Source organism: Zalophus californianus, chromosome 8 (genome assembly GCF_009762305.2).
Source record: "Zalophus californianus isolate mZalCal1 chromosome 8, mZalCal1.pri.v2, whole genome shotgun sequence".
Classification (NCBI taxonomy): domain Eukaryota; kingdom Metazoa; phylum Chordata; class Mammalia; order Carnivora; family Otariidae; genus Zalophus; species Zalophus californianus.
Genome location: NC_045602.1, coordinates 21822298 through 21842247, shown reverse-complemented (window position 1 = coordinate 21842247; position 19950 = coordinate 21822298). Strand labels below are relative to the sequence as shown.

Genomic DNA, 19950 nt, shown 5'->3' with positions numbered 1-19950 from the left:
GACATTTCTAAGCACGCTTGCACCCTCACCCTGGGGTAGTGAGCTCATGACGGTCTAGATTCCTCGCTCTCTTCTTCATCCTCATTGTCCCCAAGACTGCAAGGGCAAACCTCCCATCCTCTTCCTCTGCCTGCTGAGAATGCCTCTACAGAGTCCAGGATCTACACCCCCTTGACGTGCCTCTTGCCACAACAAAGGAATTTAGAAAAATCCTTTCTCCAGACAAAGGATGGCTTTCCAGTCCACTTGGTTGCCGGGAACTCAAACAAAAATCTAGTTGATGTTCAAAGCTGGGCAGTGACTTGCTCCAGCATGATCTCTCCTTGCCCCCGCACTGACGAACCACAGTGGGTGGGACCCCCTGGGCTCTAAGACTCACAGGCTGAGGAAACAGATCTGAAACTATTTCAAGATATAATCTCATTTACATGTTCCTCAAATAATATTCACGGTGGACCTGCCATGCGCCAGTCACTATGTTAGGACATAAACACTCCTTGAAATTTTTAATAACTGCTTTATTAAGATATAATTGACATGCCCTACAGTTCGGGCTCAAAAGTGAACAACTCAGTATTTCTTACTGTATTCACAGAATTGTACAAACATCACCACTACCCACTTTTAGAATATTGTCATCACCCCAAAAAGAAACTCCAAACTCATTAGCAGTAAACTGCCTCCCGCCCCCAGTCTCCCCTCTGCCGGCTCCTGGAAATCACTAATCTACTTTCTGCATCTCTGGATTTGTTTCTTCTGGACATTTCGTGTAAATGGAATCCTACAATAGGTGCCTCTGGTGACTAGCTTCCCTCATTTAGTAGAATGTTGTTAAGCTTCATCCATGTTGTACTATCAATACTTCATTTATTTTCGTTGCTGGTTAATGCTCCGCTGTACGGATATGCCGCATTTTATCTATACATTCGCCAGTTGATGAACATTTGGGCTGTCTCCACTTTTTGGCTGTTATGAAGAAAGCGACTATGAATGTTCATGTACAAGTTTTTATGGGGACGAATGTTTTTATTTCTCTTGGGTACATAGCCCGGAGTGGAATTGCTGGGTCACATGGTAACTCTGCTTAACAGTTTGAGGATGTGTCAAACTCTTTCCCACAGTGGATGTACCATTACCATTTAACGTTCCCACCAGCAGTGTATGAGGTTTCTCCACATCCTGCCTGACACTTCATGTCTTTTGGTTTCGGCCATCCTAGTGGGTGGGCAGTGTGAAGGATGGTGAGCATCTTTTCATGCATTCATTGGCCATTTGTGTACCTTCTTTGGAGAAATAGCTCTTCAGATCCTTTGCCCATTTTTTAGTTGGTTATTTGTCTTTTTATTGTTGAGTTATAAGAGTTCTTCATATATTCTGGATACAGTTTACTTTTCAGCCCCTTTTGGATTTTAAGAGACATCTAAATCAAGGTCAGATGAGGGGTTGCCGTTTTAATAGTCTGCAGCGTTCACTGCAAGGTGATGGAAATTTTGCAAAGAATGCATTCCGTTCCCCTTGGAGGGTTCAGAGGGTTCGTGCAGGGGCAGACCTTGGAGAAGAAGGACACCAGAACTGCCTGGGCGGGCCTGGGTCTGCTCTCTGTTCAATCACACCCCTTTCAAAACCCCTGTTGGAGAGGAGTCTGAGATTCAACAGGCTGGAGGCAGGTGGGGATGCTGATTGATTAGTGTACTGAAGTCAGGATCAGTTTGGGGGAATTTTCTTCCTTTTTTTTTTATTTCTTGGACAAATGAGATGCTAATAGAAAAGTATTTTGGAATTACAGAGGGATATGCAAATGTAAGGTGATATTACTGTTTCTGTTGTTATTTGTGGGAACCAGTGAAAATCCTCTCTAGGAAGAAATGGCAGAGCCTGCGTGGGGTTGAGGGTGTGCAGCATTTTAGGGAGGGCTTGGGGGGTGAAAAGGAAAGGAGAGAGGTGGGTAACAGAGTTTGCAAATGTTGGTTATGTGTGTGTGTGTGTGTGTGTGTGTGTGTGTGTGTGTGTGTATGTGAGAGAGAGAGAGAGGGAGACAGACACAGAGAAGACCTTTGTGATTTCTGGCATGTTCTTTTACCACCTGTATGATTATTTATTTAATATTTTTCTTTAAATGGGCTCCTATTTCTTTTAATTAAATATATTTATAAAGGAAACTTTATATCACAGTTATAAGTGGCAAACCTGCATCATTTTCAAACTGGAATGTACCGGGTAAACAAAAGAACAAAAAACAAAATGTTCTTTAATTCTAGCTAGAGGCCGTGCTTCACAGGTCTGGAAAGCCGCTCTGGACTGGCTCACCTCTCCCTGTCACTCAGGACTCTGCTCAGAGGGTGCCTCCCCAGAGAGCCTCTCAGACACCCCCCTTTCCTCCCATCCTTGCTTTGTGTCTTCCCAGTGCTCATCACTATCTAGGGAATGGTGCTTTTCCTCTGCGTGTCTGGTGCCACGCAGGCAGGGCCTGTCTCAGTCACGATCTCCACAGCCGAGCTCGATAAATAGTTGTCGAATAAGTAGCTAAAGCTCTGAGCCCCAGGGCTGTTCTCTAGTTTGTTTTTCTCCTTTTAGCGAGTGTCAACCAGGTGTTAAAGGACATACCAGCCCCTGCCACACTTGACGCTTGCACCTTGCTCTCTCGGGGGGACTGAGCCAGGCTTGAGAAGGAGACAGCCTTTCAGGGGGTGATCCTCCGGCTCACCGGCCTCCCGCCTGGTGCTGTGGACCCCCACTTGCCTACTGGCTAGCTGAGTGACCCCACAGCATCGCGGGACTGCACCTGTGTCCACCTTCCCCAGAGTGAAGGAGCCATCCCCTGCCCACCCCACACACACACTTGGCGGAGAGAAGCTGCTCGAGTCAATGAGAGTAGGAGCTCAAAGGGCTTACCAGAGGATGGGATTTAATTACTGACATTGCCTGCTAAAAAATCCTCCCCTTTTCCCTCAGGCCCAGCTTTAAAAAGTAATAATATTATTTACCCTTTACTGAACACTCACTATGTGACAGGTGTCTTGCTAAGTAAGAGTTTTCTATAGCTATTATTTAATTGTATCCTTGCAATAATTCTATAAAGTGGGGATTTATTGTTCCCATTTTACAAATGAGGGAACCGAGGCTTAGAACAGTTTCATGACTTGCCCAAGTTGAGGCAGCCTGCCTATGTTCTTAACCATGACATTGTAACAATCACATAAATGCTACCACCTCCAGGAAGACTTTCTGCCCAGCAGAAATAATAAGGAAAATTTCCTTCAAAATTATAAGGAAAAAATTCCAATCTAGAATGAAGTCACAGTTAAACTAGTAATCAAGAGTGAAAGTGAAGTAACTATTTTTTTGACATGCAAATTGCTTTCTACTTACAAATACCCATAATTCTGTACTATGAGCGCTCTGCTGGCATCTGCTCAATCTCCCCTGGTGTGTGTGTGTGTGTGTGCGTGTGCGTGTGCGTGGTGAGTCTCTGTTTCTCGAGGGCTGAAACCATTCACTCATCTCCCCCAGGGTCAAGCCAAGTACTTGGCACACTATAGCTGCCCCACCTGTGTCCCCAAGTGAACGAAGGATTGAGGGCCCCTGGGTTTCTTCTGTCAGGCTACCTCCATGGAGGACAGATGAAGAAAAATGAGCAGTTCCATTTCCAGAGATATAAATTCACTCTATCAGAAAGCCCCTGGGATGTTTACCTAGGACAGTGTGAGGGTGGACGTGCAGACCATCCTGGAAGCAGGGACAGGGGACATGGTTTGGGGAGGACCCTCCTGGCCTGTAGAATTGATGGCTCGTGCTGGTCTTCTCCGTCTTTCCAGATTCACTCTCTACCCTGTTCCTCATCCTCCCAGGAGCACAGAGGAAGAAGAGAGAGTGATGCTGGGGTATTTAGTCCATGTGTGTTGGGCCGGGACTGGTAGCAGCTCTGGGGTTACTGGCCCAGATTCTGCTCTCCTGTGTGGCTTCCCCACACCCTGACCTTGCCATTGTGGGTTATTAGACCTTCTTCAAGTTACCCTGATTTGAGTGTGCCCTCTGTTCCTGCAGGGACCCTGGTCAATGGGGTGGAACGCCCTTTTCTGTGCTCTTTTGGTCACTTCTTGAGGTCAGAGTCTATGCTTATTCATCACTGTGTCCCCACGCCTGGCCCAGTATTTGGGATGTGGTTCTAATAGCTAACTGACATTACCGAGCACCTATAATGTGCTAACACTATTACGTGTATTACTCAAATAATCCTTGCAGCAATCCCGCAACTACCACCTTCATTTTATAGATGAGGAAATTAAGATCCAGAGATGTTGAGTAACTTGCCCAAGGTCACATGTCAGCGTGTGGCAGATCTGGGATTTGAACCCAGCCAGAGCGACTCATGAGCCAACAGTATGACTCTCAACCCTGTTATTGGGTTGCCTTTCTGGTTGCTGTTTTTGTGTAGGGGGAGGACGTCTATTAGCCTTGGGAACCAAAAGAATCTGCTCCTTTGCTCACTCAGAGGCTCAAATAGAATGGGCAGAAGGTGGAATGTGGGCCACCATAGCAACTGGATCACCTGGTCACCTCACCTGCTGAGCCCTTGGGGCTGAGGTTCTACTGCAGGCGGAGAGAAGGGTGGGGTTGGCATGGGGCAGTGTTTGAGGCACCAGATGCACTGGGAGGACTTGGAAGAATACCAGGTGGGTAGATGAGGCAGGATGTTCTGGGCAGAGGTGGGGGAAGCTTCTGGAGGCAGGTGGGATGAACGGGGAAGCTCTTGCCTGAGACCAGAGAGTGGTAGCTGTTGCCTTTGACAAACCTGCGTCCAGACGAGGCAGACCGGTCCACCGAGGCCTCCTTCCCCATTTGTCTCTGGCTCCAGAGCCCAGGGTTGTAGTCTTGACTTCAAACCTCTCTCCAGCTCTGTGACAACATGCTCCTTCCCAAGGCTGTCAGAGCCTGGGGTTTGCTCCTCTGCCACCACCCGGAGCCATTTTGCCAGCTGTAGGATAAGAGCATGGGCTTCTCCTCCCCAGGTCCCTGAAACTCCCCCCTCCCCAGGGGGCCGGAGCAGGACCGGATGGAGTGGGCAGGTCACCTCTCTGTGGTTTGTTGTAGGCCCTGACCTTCCTGACCAGAAATGAGATCCTGTGGTGAGTCAAAGGGCCCCTTTCCCTCCCCTTGAGCTGAGCTCTCGTCCTGGTATGGTCTCATGCTGGTCCCTGAGTATGGTCCCCGCCTAGCACTGCGGAACCCTGGAGATGAGACCGGCAGGCAGAGACAGACCCCCGCCAGGAGAGCCCAACGCCAGGATTCCAGGGCCCAACGGGAGTTGAGCGAAACCTCAGGCGTCAAGCCACCAGGGGCTCCAAGGCAGGATTGCTTCACAGAATCACAGATGTGGATGGGGCCTCTTGGGGTCATGGGGGGAAGGAAGAGCGGACTTAGGAAGCAGGTCTGAAGCCTGGCTGGGTAAACTTGGATGTGCTCTAAGCCCTGGCTCCCTCCCCAAGCCTCTCTTCAGAGCCTGCCATGGGTCAGACACCATGAGGGCCCTGGGAGCATAACGGGGAGTAGTCCACGTGCCCGTCATCATGCAGGTTCCCGTCCAGCAGGGAAGGCTCTGGACTGAAGACAAGCGTCATGCAGTGTGAGGGCTGCAGACTCTCAGCCCTCCTCATGGGATTGCAGGGGGCATAAACGGCACGGTATATGAGTGCTCCGTCCAGGTCCAGAAAGGGGGATTGAAAGTCTTATGTGATTCCTTCTCTTGCCCTGCCAGCCGCTAGGCACCCCTTGCCCAGGCCAGCAGAAGACAGGCACTCAGCTGGACAGAGTTGAGCAGACAGGCTCTTGCCTCAGGACCACCAGCCCCAATGACAGGCAAGCTCCTGGCTGGCTTTTGAGAGCCTCACTTGTTAGGTTATGAATTGGAAGCTGAGGGACACTAGATATTTGAAGAGAACATTTAAAAGTCTGCATTAAATCATGTCATCATAACATTTCAGAACACCAGAGATAATGACAAGAGGCAAAAAGCTTCCATAGAGAAGACAAAACCAAAAACAAAAGACCTACAGAGGACCAGGAATCAGAATGGTTTGGGACTTGGAAGACAGTGGCTAAACTTCAAAATTATAAGGAAAAAATTCCAATCTAGAATGAAGTCACAGTTAAACTAGTAATCAAGAGTGAAAGTGAAGTAACTATTTTTTTGACATGCAAATTGCTTTTAAAAATGACCTCTTACGCAACTTGTCCGAGGAAGATTTTGGAGGATGTGCTCTATTACCACGAGTAAGTAAACGGTGATATCTTGGTAAGCTAGACAGGCATATCCAGGTTGCTTCCGTTTTTGTAAAACAAAAGATTCTACATGCGCGCATGCGCGCGCGTACACACACACACACACACACACACACACACACACACACACACACACACGAGAGTATGTGTGGAAGGACACACACACATGCATGCTGATCATAGGTTAGCTTCTTGGAGGGGCCCGGGGTTCTGCCCACGTCGGCGTTAGCGTGGCTGCATTGTCCGCAAGGTGAAGGGCAGTGCCGAAACGCCCACCCAGTGGCAGCTGCAGCAGCACTCAGGAGAGAAAGTGGATCAGTGGGGCTAGACTAAACCCCAGTCCCTTTTGGACAATTGTCCTATGTGGCCTCCGAAGACGCGTGGTGATTTTCCTGTTAATGTGACAAAGACATACAGCCTGGCTGACGGTGCAGTTGGAGAGATCGGTTCAGCTGAGAAAAGGATCCAAGAGACTGAGAGACAAGTAACCTCTGGACGAGGGTGGCTCTGCCCTCATCTAATACTTTCTCACCTTTTTTTTTTTTTTTTTTACTTTCCCACCTTCTTATCTGTGCTGTGCAGAGGACACAAAGGCCTGGTCACCAGATCTGCAGATGACACACAGCGGGAGGGGTAGACCACATGTGACACACTCTGGTCTCGGGGCTGCCTTGGCCGGGCTCCCCCAGGAGGGGTCTGTCCACCCTCAATTTCTAGCCGGTGGGGATTTTCTTTCACAGCTTGTCCCTTTCGGCCTCAGCTCCAAGTCAGCCCTCCCTGACTTCTGATTCAATTGTTCCCTGAGAAGCCCCCGACTTCCAGATGTCTCTTTGGGCTCAGCACACGGCCCTTCCAGATCTTTATCTTCAGCCGTGGCCACAGACTCCATGTCTGGGGCCTGAGCGCAGGAGGGCACCTGTGGCTTCCTTTAGACCTCCAGGGTTGGAGCCCAGGTTGGCCCGACTCAGTCTGAGCCACTTGCCCTGCTCGGTGTCACTCAGGGGCTGCCCCGTCATGATTGTGGGCTGCGTGTGAGTCTGCCTGGGGAGCCTGAAGCTTTGCCTCTAGCCCCCACACAGGCTGACCGGCCATGAGGGCCTCTCTTCCCTCCTAACACCCCTGAGGTCCCAACATTTCCCAGCCTCCAGGCCTTGTCCTGGCCATTAGCGCCTGGCCCTCCTGGAGCACCCATCACTGGGTCAAGGTCAGCAGGCAGCATGGTTACGAGCTGGCTTCCCGGAAGCCAAGGGGCTGGGCTGGAGGCTCAGCTCTGCTCCTTCTAGTTGTGTGACCATGGATGCATTTCTTTGCTGAGCCTGTTCCCACACTTACAAAAAGCCTGATACAAAAGTACTGGAACCTAACCTCACATGGTTGTTATTAGGACAATTAAATGATCAAATGCATGTCAGGGGTCAGAACAGCACCGGGCACGTGGGTCAGTGCTGACCAGGAGCTAGCTGTTATTTTCATGCTTTTATTATCTCTTTTTCTGCAAATGAGGAAACTGGTTCAGAGAAATGAAGTGGTTTGTCCAAGCCACACAGCTTGAAAGGAGCAGATCATAAAAGCTACCTTTTCAGGCTAAAGATAGGGCTATTTATAAAATGACTGCAGGCTGTCCTGTAGGGCAAAGGACTACTGACCCCATGGGCCCAGGAGCTGAGCCCGGGAGAAAGAGGAGAAATGGAGGCTGCACCAGAGCTGTGTTCTCAGTCCTGCCTGCAAGAGAGGAACGTGGAAGCTCATAGAACATAGAGGTCCTGCCCCGACCCTGGCCTTGAATGAGAGTCTCTAGGGGTGGATATGGGTGCTTTCACAGGCTCCCCACATGTTTCTAACGTGGAACCCAGTTGAATATCACTAAATAGGGCCTCAGAGGCAAGGGTGCAGAGAAGGGCATACAATAGCCATAGGAGGCCTGAACTGGAGGGAGCAGTGGGGGTCACTGAGTCATTTTACAGAAGGGCAACTGAGGCACAAGAAGGGATGTGACAGGTCCAAGTTCCCACAGAGTGTGAGCTGTGGGGCTGGTCTCCCCTGTCGCGGGGCCTCTGAGCCTGCAGACAGCCCCTCCCCGTGTCTGGGAGGGAGCCACTGCACGGGCTCCTTGATTTCTGGCAGGCTGAATGTGTGATTTTTTCAAATGGCTTTGACTCTTGAGTCCATTAGTGATTAATTCAGAGTTCCATTTAGAGCCGGCTGATCCATATTTGGAGGAGGAGAACATTTTGTGGCAGCTGAGATACAGCCACGATTCATCTGCAGGCAGCCCACCCACTCGGCGGCTTGGGAAGGCATGAAATCCAGGCCAGGCCCTCCCCACAGCACCCCTCCCCAGAAAGCGCTCCAGGGAGGCCCTGCGGAGAGACTGGCACCTGGGGCGGGGCGGGGGGGGGGTGGATCCTTTAGGGGTGAGCAGCACAGTCTGAAGAACCGGGTGTGGGCTTCGGCCCCCACTCTCTCTCAAGCTGTATGACCTTGGGCACACCCCTTAAACTCCCTGAGCCTCAGTTTACCCTTCTTTAGAAATGATCACCCCTGCCCCTGTCCCACAGGAATGTGGGAAAACTCAACGAGAAAATTTGCTTGAGTGCACTCAGCACAGAGACTTGGTAAATGAGAGGAAGGGGTGCCCGTGGCAGTCACCCCTTTCCTCCAGCAGTGCTTCTGACACCTCCCTTCTCTGGGCTCTGGGGAAAAGAGCTTCGGCGTCTGGATTTAACACGCACCACGGTGTGACCTTAAGCAAGTTATTTTACCTCCTTGAGCCTCAGTTTCATCTGTGAAGGAGAGATAATGACTCCTTCCTGTCATGCAGTTCTGTGAAAAATGTCCACGAGCGTTGACAGCTCGGCGGCAGGCCACTCCCGGTGGGGAACCTGGGTGGGGCCAGGGGAGCAGTCTGTTCTGGGCCCTGGCCATGACGGTGCAGGGCTTCAGAGAAGTCTTAAAAATTAGTACAACTTACTGAAAGTCAGTCTGCTTTTTCTCTCCTCAGGCCAGCAATTCTAACGATGACAGTGATCAAATACTCCTTTTGACTGGGGCCGGCTGCTTCTGCGGCCCCCTCCCCTCATGGGCCACTGGGCCCTCCAGGGATGATGGCCTGCCTTTCCTCCTCTGTGCTCTTCAGTGCCCCCCAGACTTGCCTGGAGAACGGTTCCCCTCACCTATTCCATACCCCGCTTTTTGGCTCCCTCTCAAACTTGTCAGAAGAGTCTCTGGTGATGGTCCAGGGCCCCTTACAAGGCTGAGGAAGGCTGTCCTTCGTGAACAGCCATGCGCCATTCTGCCTCCTGTTTTCAGGCCCTTCTCAAGAGTCAGCCCAGAGCCAGTGATGGGGGTTATCTCCCCGTTGTCCTGCCCTCTCCCCCTGCACAGCCACCCAAACACCTCGCCCTCTGTCTGTCCCTCACAAGCAAAGCCTGCAGGACGGTGTGGGCCTATAGTAGAGACATCGATCGCGGGGAGATGAGGCGGGCTGCTTAGTCCTGCGGCCTGTGGAGACAGCCTGTGGGCCTCAGGCGGCTGTGTGGTCGGCTGGTGCCTGGGGCTCTAACCCTGGCTCAGCCCCACCCACCGTGTGACCTCTCTTCTCCGGGCCAAGGGCGGGGCTGGGCAGATGGCCTGGGTAGCACGCTGGCTTCCCCAAGGGCCTGCTGGCTTTTCCATCTGTAAGTGAGGGACTGGACTGAATGACCACAGACGTCCCTTCCAGCTCTGACATTCTGGAACCAACATTTGTGGAGTATATCCCATGCTATGGAGCACACTCATGTACCTTTCCTCACGCCCCACTCATGTTTGCACTCCCCTTCCCCCCCCCCACAATGTGGGCTGGGCACACTGGAGTCCTCCAGGATGTTTCTAGAAGGGTGGACTGATGTCTAACTGCCTTTACTATGTCACTCAGTCCTAAGTCCCCTTCCTCCAGATAGGCCGGCAGGAGAGGGGCATGTGGTTTGCCATCCCCAGCTCACTATGGCTCTCTTCTTAGTATCCATGACACCTTCCTGAAGCTCTGTCCCCCTGGGAAGTACTACAAGGAGGCAACACTGACCACAGACCAGGTCAGGTCCCTGCCAGCCCTGAGGGTGAGTGCAGCATGGGCGCGGGGCGGGGCGTGCCGCTGGGGTCCATGGAGGGGTCGAGGACACTGGGGGAGGGGTAGGCACTCTGGCCGTGGGGGCATCTGGTGGCAGCCTCTCTGGAGGGGCTGGTGGACCCCCAGGCGTAGGGCCCAGCAGGACATGGTTTCCCAGCACTTCTCACATGCGTCTGGCCTCACTCTATCCTTGCATCAGTCCCGGAGGCAGGACAGTCGTGATGACTGTCACCATTTCTCAGGTGAGGGACCAAAGTGCATGGAAACAATGCAACTTGCTCCAGGTCTCATCGGGGCAGGGGGCGGGCCTCGTTGAGGCTCCCACCAGCCCTGCTGGCTGATCCTCCAGGGTCTGCCTGTCATTCCCTTTTGAGCCTCAGCTTATGTCCCCCCACCAGCTTCCCGCTGACCATTTACTCGACCCCCCTCCCCCCCCCGCCCCCGCCGCCAGGACCCTGCACCAGCCAGCTCTCTTTGCTATCCTTTATGCCCCAAGCCAGATAAGTGGGAAGGTCGGGATTCCCCATTCAGGCCTTGGGGAAGCCAGGGTGCCACCCCAGTCTGTCTGCCTAGCCCCCTCCTCAGCCCTTTTCTGCTCAGGTTGTTTCAGTGGACAAGGGTTTTTCTAGAAGGACTGAGAATCTTCTCAGTTTCTTCCCTGAAAAGCCAGGAGCAGGCCTTGGAGCCCAGGGACTGTCATCCCAATCTGCCTCCTTCCATTTCTAGGTGGACTACGGGAAAGGACACATGCATTTCTGTCCTTCCCCTCTGTAGCCTCTCCCCCTCGACTGAGCCAGTCCTCCCTGACCTAGAGCCTGATAGATGAGAGAGGTGGGCCAGATGTTCCTATCTCCTCCTGGATTTCCCCACTTTCCTGGGCCAAATCTCATAACCCATAGACCCAGTATACATAAACGCACACACACACCCTGCCCTTGCTAGAGCAGAGTCCTTGTACAAACCTGCGTCTCAGTCTCCCCACCTGTGCAATGGGCGGAGTGGTGCGGGTGGCTGGGAGTTTTTCCATGTGCTCCCCAAGGCTCCCTGCACCCCAAAGGCTGTGCTGACATGAGCTGTCAGTGACCCACCCCTACTCCCAACTCTTAAGGACCATCTTCAGTTTTCTGTTCCTGCTGTGAAAAGGCCCTGCCCTTCCCCCAAAGCACCTAGAAGAGCCCAGAGGTGCACCGTAAAAGGGCTCCCCAATCACTTCTAAGATTTGTAATTAAAATGTATACAGTGCCCAGAGAGGTGATGTCAGGTTAACAAATCATGGTGGTGTCAGGCTTCCCGATGTTTCATTCTGATCTCAGAGGAATAATGGTTTGAATTTGTCATTGTGCATTGAGAGGCCATCTTCACTTCCGTCTGGAACAAGATGGGCCTGCGAGCTGTGGGGCACCTCTTGGCAGAGGGCTGAGGGCTTGGGTGGGGCGGGGGGGTGGGAAGAAGGTCCTAAGGGAGAGATCACACAGGTGAAGGGGCACGCATTCAACTTGGGCTATGCGGCCTCTCCGAAGTGACGGACCTTGTTGTGGGCAGAGACAGAGAAAGAACACAGAACTAGGTACTTGAGATGGAGGCAGGAACAGAGAAGACAAAGGAATAAGAAGGGGTGTGGAGGGGGAGGGGGACAGGGCAGCTGGGAGCTGGGGTCTCGGAGAGGAAAGGAGCACGATACTCATAAAGGTGAGGTAATTGGAGAATGTGCCTGTGCCAGACACAAGATGGGGAGCCCGTCCTCCTGTTACCCCCTACTCAGACACACACCCACCCACGCCCACACAGGCACACCTCCACATCCCCACCCCTCACACGTGCTGGCTGGCGGGGGGCCGGTCTCAGACCTAGACTATCCACTCAGGGGCCAGGGCTGAGGGGCAGCCCGAATGGGAAGCTTCTGCCCTCCATTCCCCAGGTGGGGGACAGCGTCACCGGGCAGTCCCAGAATATCCCGATGTGAAGCCTGGCAAGAGACTCAGAGACCACCCAGCCTCATCACTGCCAAATGCTCTCTGCCCTGGTTTTACCCATCAGAAAACTGAAGGCCGGGGAGGGAAACACCTTGCTCAGGCCCCGCATCTAACCAGGGCCTCCACCTCTGATCAGGGCTTGACTTGGTGCTGACAGTGTGCCTAGGCCTGCAAGGTGCCCTGGGCGCACAAGGGGAGCGCCTGGCCAAGACCTGCCCTGGAGGGCTGGCATGGAGGGTGCTGGGGGACCAGATCATTGTAGGAAAACACAGAAAAGCAAAAAACAATAAAAACTGGTAGGCAGCCCACCTCAAGGGATGATCATCACGTTCAATTTGCCTTATTTCCCTCCTTAATTTTTTCTAAGCAGATATATAAGTGTTTATTAAGTGTTCATTGGGATCACATTGACTTTTTTGTATGTTGCTTTTTTTTCCCCCCCTTGCATTTTGGTTTCTTTGTTCCTTTTCCAACTGGTTCTGAACAGCCAGAACCATCTCATGAATTTGGGACACTGAGCCACATCTAGAGAACGAGGGGCAGGACACTGGGCCAGGAGCAGAAGGACTGGGTTAGAACTCACTTGCTAGCCATGCGATCTTAAGCAAGTGACTTCACAAGAGGAATGATTCAGGGTGGGAGGAAGCAAATAGACCCCAGGCAAAGAAGATGGGGTGGGAGGGGTGCCACACGGAGCCTGTTTTCCTGCAGGTGTGAGACCTGGTTCTAGGTGCTCCCAGGTGTAGCCCTGGGTCCGAGGACGTAGGGTTCTCGACAGTATGAGGAAGCACTTCTTAATCGGCAGAGGTGTGTGCAGGAGGGCACGAGCTCCCTGTCACTGCGGGGCATGAAGTGGGCCGAAAGCATTTAGCTGGGATGTTCTAGCACACACTTAGGTATGAACAAGAGACTGAACCCCATGCTTGGTACCCTCTTCACTGCCCGAGCCTGTGCTTCTGGCCCTGGGACTCGTTCTTACTCTCTTTTGTGTTGGCGACCATGGTATGTCCCAGACTTTGGACTTTTCATAGTCCAGTAAAATTTCCAAAATAAATTTTTCTTCTTTTTTTGAGGAAGAACTAGCTAGAGATGCCAACTTTCCAATTTTGCCAAGTAAGGACATTTAAAAACGATGTGATCCACAATCACCATCATTTCATTTTTTAAAAATGTTCATTTTAGAGCAAAAATATAAGAAGGATCTAATCCCAGGCACAAGAACAGTTCTTTCCATACACATCTCTTCTTGTCATTTTTTGACTTTTGCTACCAGTCATTAAGCACTTTGTCACTGATCATCCCTGGTCCTCAGACTAGCTTTTGGGGCTTTAGATCTAGGACAAAATTTCCCTCCGTGTCTTTCCAATCTTGGTCGAAGGGAGAAGCTGGCTTCCCGAAATGAGCAAGGAGAGTGTCCCTGTTGTGTCCTCTGCGGGCCCAACGATGGGAGCTGCGTGACTCACACTGCCCAGAACACATCTCTGGAAAAGGCTGTGAGAATTGGGCCCCAGGGAGCTTCGGGTACGGCTATAACTTGCCTCAGGGGTTTGAGTGGTCTGGGAAGAAAGTCTTGTTTCTTAACTTGGATTCACTGGTGGAAAAAATGGGCTGGTTAATATTGGGAAGGGTCTGCTCGTCAGCAGAGAACAAGACGGGAGAATGGCCTGGGCAGCAGAGGGCAGTGGGAAAAACCTGAAGATAGGGACACAGTGGTCCTTTTTCACTCAGAAGTTTCTGTTTTCTCTTTGCGGCTTTCTTTGGTGTATTTAAAAGCAAATTAGCTCAATGTTTCTGTTCTTGTAAATAATGATCTTGCTTTCTGTAAACTTGGATGAGGAGTGGTACAGTGTGACCTGGGTTTCTGGTTTCCGGGCCCAGGATGATGGGTGGTAGGACGTGGGGGAGATCCCAAGGTCTCAGAGCTGGTGGGATGGAGGCTCGAACACAACACAGGACGGGCCAACATGCTGCTCTGGCCTCCCCCCAGCTCCCCCTCCGGGGTTCCTGAGGGCAGGTGGTCTGTGCACAGCTTGGCCTCCACTACATTTCCCCCCAGCATCAACTCTGTGAGCACAGAGAGGTTAGGGAAACTGCCTGAGGTATCAGGAGACTCCTGAGGTTTTAGCTTCACATCCTTGGTTTCTATCAGTCTCCAGTTTTTCTGAACCTTTCTGATACCTGCTGACAGGCTGGGCCTAGCTGCTTAGAATAGCTTACAAAGAACCCACTCCCAAGGCTTTCAGCAAATCAAGAGTCCTCATGCTTATTCAGGCTTTTGAGAAATTACCAGAGTAGCAGGGGCAGGGATGGGAATGTATTTTTTTATTTAAGTGTTTTTTTTTTTTTTTTTTTTTTTTTTTTTTAGATTTTAAATCAAAATTATTTATGCATGCCAAGAGTCAAGTTGCCCTCTGGGGGTCACCCTCATTTCCCTTCTCTGGAAAGAAACCATTTGCAGCTCTTAGCTGCTTCATGGTTCTTGCCTTCATATCTCTGGAGAGTGCTCTTGTGGCCCCTTCTTAATATCTCAGCCTTTGACCTCCCCCTAGAGAAGAGGTTTAGCTCTTCCCTCCCCCCACATGACTCCCATCCGCCACATCACTCCCAGTACAGGTATAGAAGTATTTCGGTTAGATCGGTATTCAGCGTTTGCGTTATGATGACTACATATGCTACTCGGAGCTGAGCCAGGAAATAAACTATGGTTACTTTTCTCTGCACGTTTTCTGTTGTCATCTTCACTGGATGTAATCATTGTTTTTGCTTAGTTTTCTGTGTACTTATCATTAAGTTGACACCAGACCTCTGCGGATCACCTAAAAATCTCCTCTAATTAAAGGCTTTCAGAACTGAGATGTTTTCTGTACATTCCACTTTCTTGGAGAAATTTCTCTTGGAGCCTTCAGAGCCACTCTAGTCAGGGCCGGGTGGCCCTCCAAGCCTGGTCCATGCTGTCCTAGCTTCTGGTCACTTCTCCCTTGGATCTTCATTTCCTGTCTTCCTCTCTCCGCGTACTCCCTTGTCTTGGTGGAACGCATCCTTTAGTAGCTTCCTGATAAAGGGTTCACGGAGGTAAAAGTCTTGCCACCTTCCATACACCTTACATGGCTGATAATGTCTTTATTCTCCCCTCGTACTTGATGGAGAGTTTACATGGAACTGACCTATCAGCTGGTTGTCATTTTCCCTCTCGTTGGGAAAGCAGAGCTCAGGTGCATTTCAGCCTTCTCTGTTGCTACTGAGAAGTTCAAAGCCTTTTTGTTTCCTGACCTTTTTTTGTAACTCGATTTTTTTTCTTCCTGGGAACTTGCAGGCTCTTTTCTTTGGCCCCAGGATTCTGAAAGTCCCAATGATGTGAGGTGGTGTGGGTCTTTCTCCCCATGTACAGGGCACGCAGAGGACCCGCTCAGTCTGGAAACTGTCATTCAGGACTATGATGTTTCCATGGATTGTTTTCTTTGATAACTCTCGCCCTTGTGTCTTCTTTGTTCTCTCCTTCTGGGAACTCTAATATCCTGCTGTTGTACATCAGGGATCGGCCCTCTACTTTTTATCTCCTCTCTCCTATTTTTCATCTTCATCTCTTTGCTCTTCTTTCTCGGAGCTTTTCTCAACTTTATCTACAACTTTAATTTAATTTTTCACTTCTGTTGTTATGCTTTTAATTTCCAAGGGCTCCTCCCCCCCCCGTTTTAAAATAGTATTTTCTTATTCCTAATGCAATGTCTTATCTGATCTTTTCTCCATGGTTACCCCCCCCACCTCCCCCCGCCCTCCCGCCCGCAGCTTGTTTGGGTCTCCATCTTCCGTGTCAGAGGTCTTCCCTGGCTATCTGGTAATCATCTGCTTGTAGTGGAGAGTAGGGGGTGGTTGCTAAAGAGCTATGTCAAAGCTAGAGTCCCTGGGTAGGCTTTCGACTGGGAGCTCCCCTGGAGAGGGAGCAGGGGTGGTGGGGAGACCATTTCTTGAGGTCTCCCTAGAGAGGATGGGAGGAAAGTTCTGAGAGGAGGGCTGCTGGAGTCTTAGACTTCAGCGCTTGTCTATTTAATCCCCAGTTCTCAATGTGGCTGACACCTGCCCCCCAGCCCCCCCCCCGCCACCATGCAGAAAGTCTCTTTTAGACTCTCCAGAAAACAACCTTCCAATCCGGCGCAAGGAAGGGCTGGGGAGGGCCAGCCACCCAGCGTCCAGTGGAGGGGACTAGAACTCCAAAGCTTTCAACACTTTTAGTCAATCCTCCTTTTCCAACCTCTATGTATTTTCAGGGCATCCGGGTGCTTCCAGTTCCAGAATCTTTCAAGGATCCTGGGATGTAGAAAAGGCTGCTAACCAACTTTGCTCCCTGTGGGCTCAGGGTCGGGCTCTCTCCTGTCTGCCCCGTCAGTTACCGCTTCCTGCGTGTGTCAGAGCACTGCTGTTCTATCGAGTTCTCTCTGTTTTTTTGTGGGTGATGCCTCTAAAAACTCCCTTTACTGTAGTTGTAGTGGGTGTCAGGGAGAGTGAAAATAGATGCAAGTGTTCAACCCGTCATCTTCACCCAGGAATAACACCTGCATTCCCGACGTTCAGTAAAGCATTACGAAAACAGCCTCTCCTCACTGTGGCTGTCTCAGAATATGCAGCAGCTGCCCCCAGAACTGTCCCGCTCCCCACTCCCCGCCTCGTGAATGCTCCCCTTGGCTGGTGTCCTCAGAGCTCCTGTGCGGCTCATTCCCCTTCCTGTCCCCACATCACCCTCCAGCTGAGCCAGGCGACTCTGGGAGCCCCACCCTCCCCAAGGACCCCTGGCAAATGACACTCCTTGTCCAGTTGATTTCCAGGGAGAAATCTCCACGGCTGAGACACATTGTGGACTCAGCCTGATGAACAGGGTTCTCACACCTAGTTCTTATCTCTTTACCTTAGAAGTAGTTATTATTTACCATGCGTTGTGCACTGAGTGAGGTCTTGGGGGCTTCCTTTCTCATGGAATTCTGGGTAAAGAACATACAGGAGAATCACAAACCACAGGGGCTTTGTAGAGCTCAGATCCTTGACCTCTATGTCAAATGCTGCGCCCCAGATGGGCACATCCAGGCTACCTGTGGGGAAGGGGGGAAGCGTAGTGCTACTTGGAGAGACCCAGCCCAAGACACTTGGTCATCTCTGTCAGCGTCTCCTCCCCACTTCTTAGCGTGCTGAATGGCTGCTGGGGTAGCCAGGCAAGTCTAGCCACCACTCCCCAAGGGCCCCGGAAGGACCTCCCTAGTGCTGTCCTGCAGCTGGTCCAGGGCTGGGGCTCAGCCCAGAAACGCCTGCAGGTCAACTCTCCCAGCAGCCTTGGCCAGCTGAGTTTTTATCTGAAGTGACAGCTGGGGAAGCAGAGGGTCAAGGAGGGGAGGCAGTTCATCTAGTGAAAACTCTGCTTCTATAAATGACCATCCTGCTTCGTCTTTCAGAGGGCTGGAGGGGGTCCCAGAGGCCTGTGGGTTCCCGAGCCCCTTTTCCACAGCAGATGGCATGCCTCTGGAGAGACTTTGCATCTGCCCATCCAACCAAGAAGAGAAGGGTGGGAAGGCAGTGCCTGGACTCTGGGAGTCCTCCTGGTACATCTTTTTGATCAACTTTGTCAGAGCCTTTGCGTGGCTACCACCTCATGGCACCTCCCAAGGATGGCCAGGCCTTTATAGCTGAAGAAACTGACACCCACAGACTGCATGTGCAAGGTCACGGGGCAGTCAGAGGTGGAGCCAAGGTCTCCTGCTCCAGAGTACCCTGTTTCCATGCCTCACCTTCTGAGCAACCACCACCTCCAAGGAAGCTCCTGTTGAAGTTCACTCCCTGGTGAGGAGCTCTCCTGCCCGCTCCTAACCTTCACCTCAGGGCAGTCCTCTGAGCACAAGCACTCAGCCAGAGGGCTGGGAGCACGGGGGGAAGGCTGCATGCAGGAGGGGGTGTCTGATCACCCCCTGCCCAGGCCAGGACAGCTGGACCCAGTGGTAATCCCCAGGCTGTATTTAGGCCACTGCCCTGGGCCCTCCCTCCCCCTCAGATGTTCTCCCAGGCTTGCTAACAAAGGAAGTGGATTGGATGGTTATAGCAATTCTGCTTTCCAGCCCCAAATGTCCACTGCCATGAGTCACGTGCTTTGCGGTCATGAGCCCCTTTGCGTGTTCTACTGCATTTGATTCTCAGAGCAGGCCTGTAAAGCACAGTGGTACGGCCCCATTCTACAGATGAGGGAACTGAGTCTAGGGGAAGTTCAAAGCTCCACCCAAGGCCACACAATTGCGAAAACACTTTTGTTCTTTCTTTTCCATCTCCTGGGGGCAGATGAAGTCAGGGTCCCCAAGCAGATCACCATGCGTGTGTCTGGGCGCTTGCGTGGCAGGAAGAAGGAGGACGGGAAGGAGCTGGTGGCCTAGACAGTGGGCGACTGAGGGAGGAATGGCTTTTCCCATCTCTAGCTGAGATGCCCTCCCCAGCCCTCCCTTGGTAACAGATCACACATGTGTGTTTTGTATACTGGGGAGGCCCGCACCGAGGCCCAGCTCATTTCGTCAGGGCCCCTCCCAGAGGCCAGCGTCTCAGGCTCCCGTGGCAGGCCTGGGAATTGCCTGAATCCCAAGTCCCCAAGCCACGTCCCACCCCCAGTGCCCAGACTCCCGAGTGGGACCAATACCCCACTGAGAAAGAAGAGAGAACAAAGGGGCAGCCCTGGCCTGCGAGCACCCCAGCCTAGCCTCCCAGGCTCCCAACCCAGAGGCCCCACCTCCCAGGCCATGAGGTCACTCTGAGCCTTTCAGCTCGTTCGGAGAGAAGTAAGCTGACTCTTAAGCACCCCTCCCCAGATAAATACTGGGTGCTGATCAGAGACCCAGAGCCTCCCCGCAGGAGCCTGGGGTCCATTCGGCAGAGTTCGGGCCAGCTGGCCCCCCTGCCCCACCCTCCCCGCCTGCCCCGAAATCCAGGCTGTGCCAGGCACTGTGCCGGGATGCCACGCACACTTCATCTCATCCAATCCACAGGGTACTGCGAGGAGGGAGTTATCCTCACTCACAGCTGGGAAGTGGCGGAGCAAAGGGGTTAAGCAACTGGTCCACAGTCACACAGCTGATGAAGGGCCCAGTCTCCAGCTCAGCGCTGACTCCCGCCTCCTCCCAGGGGGAGGGTCCCGACTCCCACGGGCAGAGTCAGAGCTGGGAGGGCAATTTGGCAGCTGGCTCACTCCCTGCATTTTCAAGCATCATTAGATCTTTTTCTGACAACTTCATCAGTTAGCAGGGCTCAGAATTGGCAAAAATCCGTATTTAGACATTCAGCCAAAGAATTAAGAAGTGGCTGGTTTCAGAAAAAGCTCAGTGATGTGGGAAGCCGGCTCTGCTGCGGGTGAGCAGTCAGCAAGAGAGAGAAGGCTCTGGCCCCCAGCGTGGGTGGGTCGCAGGGCTGACACCGGTGGCCTTGAGTACACGTCCTTGCTCACCTTGGGGACTAGGTATCCTAATCTTCCAAATGGGTATGAGCGGGCCTCCCACACAAGTGGTTAGGATAGCCCGGAAGGTGGGGAAGGGCTCTGGGCTCCCACGTGTAGCTTTTCCCTCTGCTGACTGA

At 52.1% G+C, this 19950-nt stretch overlaps 1 protein-coding gene across 2 annotated transcripts in view; it reads left to right on the top strand.

The window, feature by feature from the left end:
* Positions 1-4586: 4586 nt before the first annotated feature.
* CIB4 (calcium and integrin binding family member 4) overlaps positions 4587-19950 on the top strand; it is a 47374-nt gene continuing 32010 nt past the window's right edge. For both annotated transcript variants that reach the window (XM_027621910.2, XM_027621911.2), the window contains exons 1-3: positions 4587-4673; positions 5092-5126; positions 10280-10376. In XM_027621910.2, the coding sequence (XP_027477711.1) occupies positions 4620-4673; positions 5092-5126; positions 10280-10376 (186 nt within the window). In that variant the 5' untranslated portion in view covers positions 4587-4619. The remainder of the gene's footprint in view (positions 4674-5091; positions 5127-10279; positions 10377-19950) is intronic.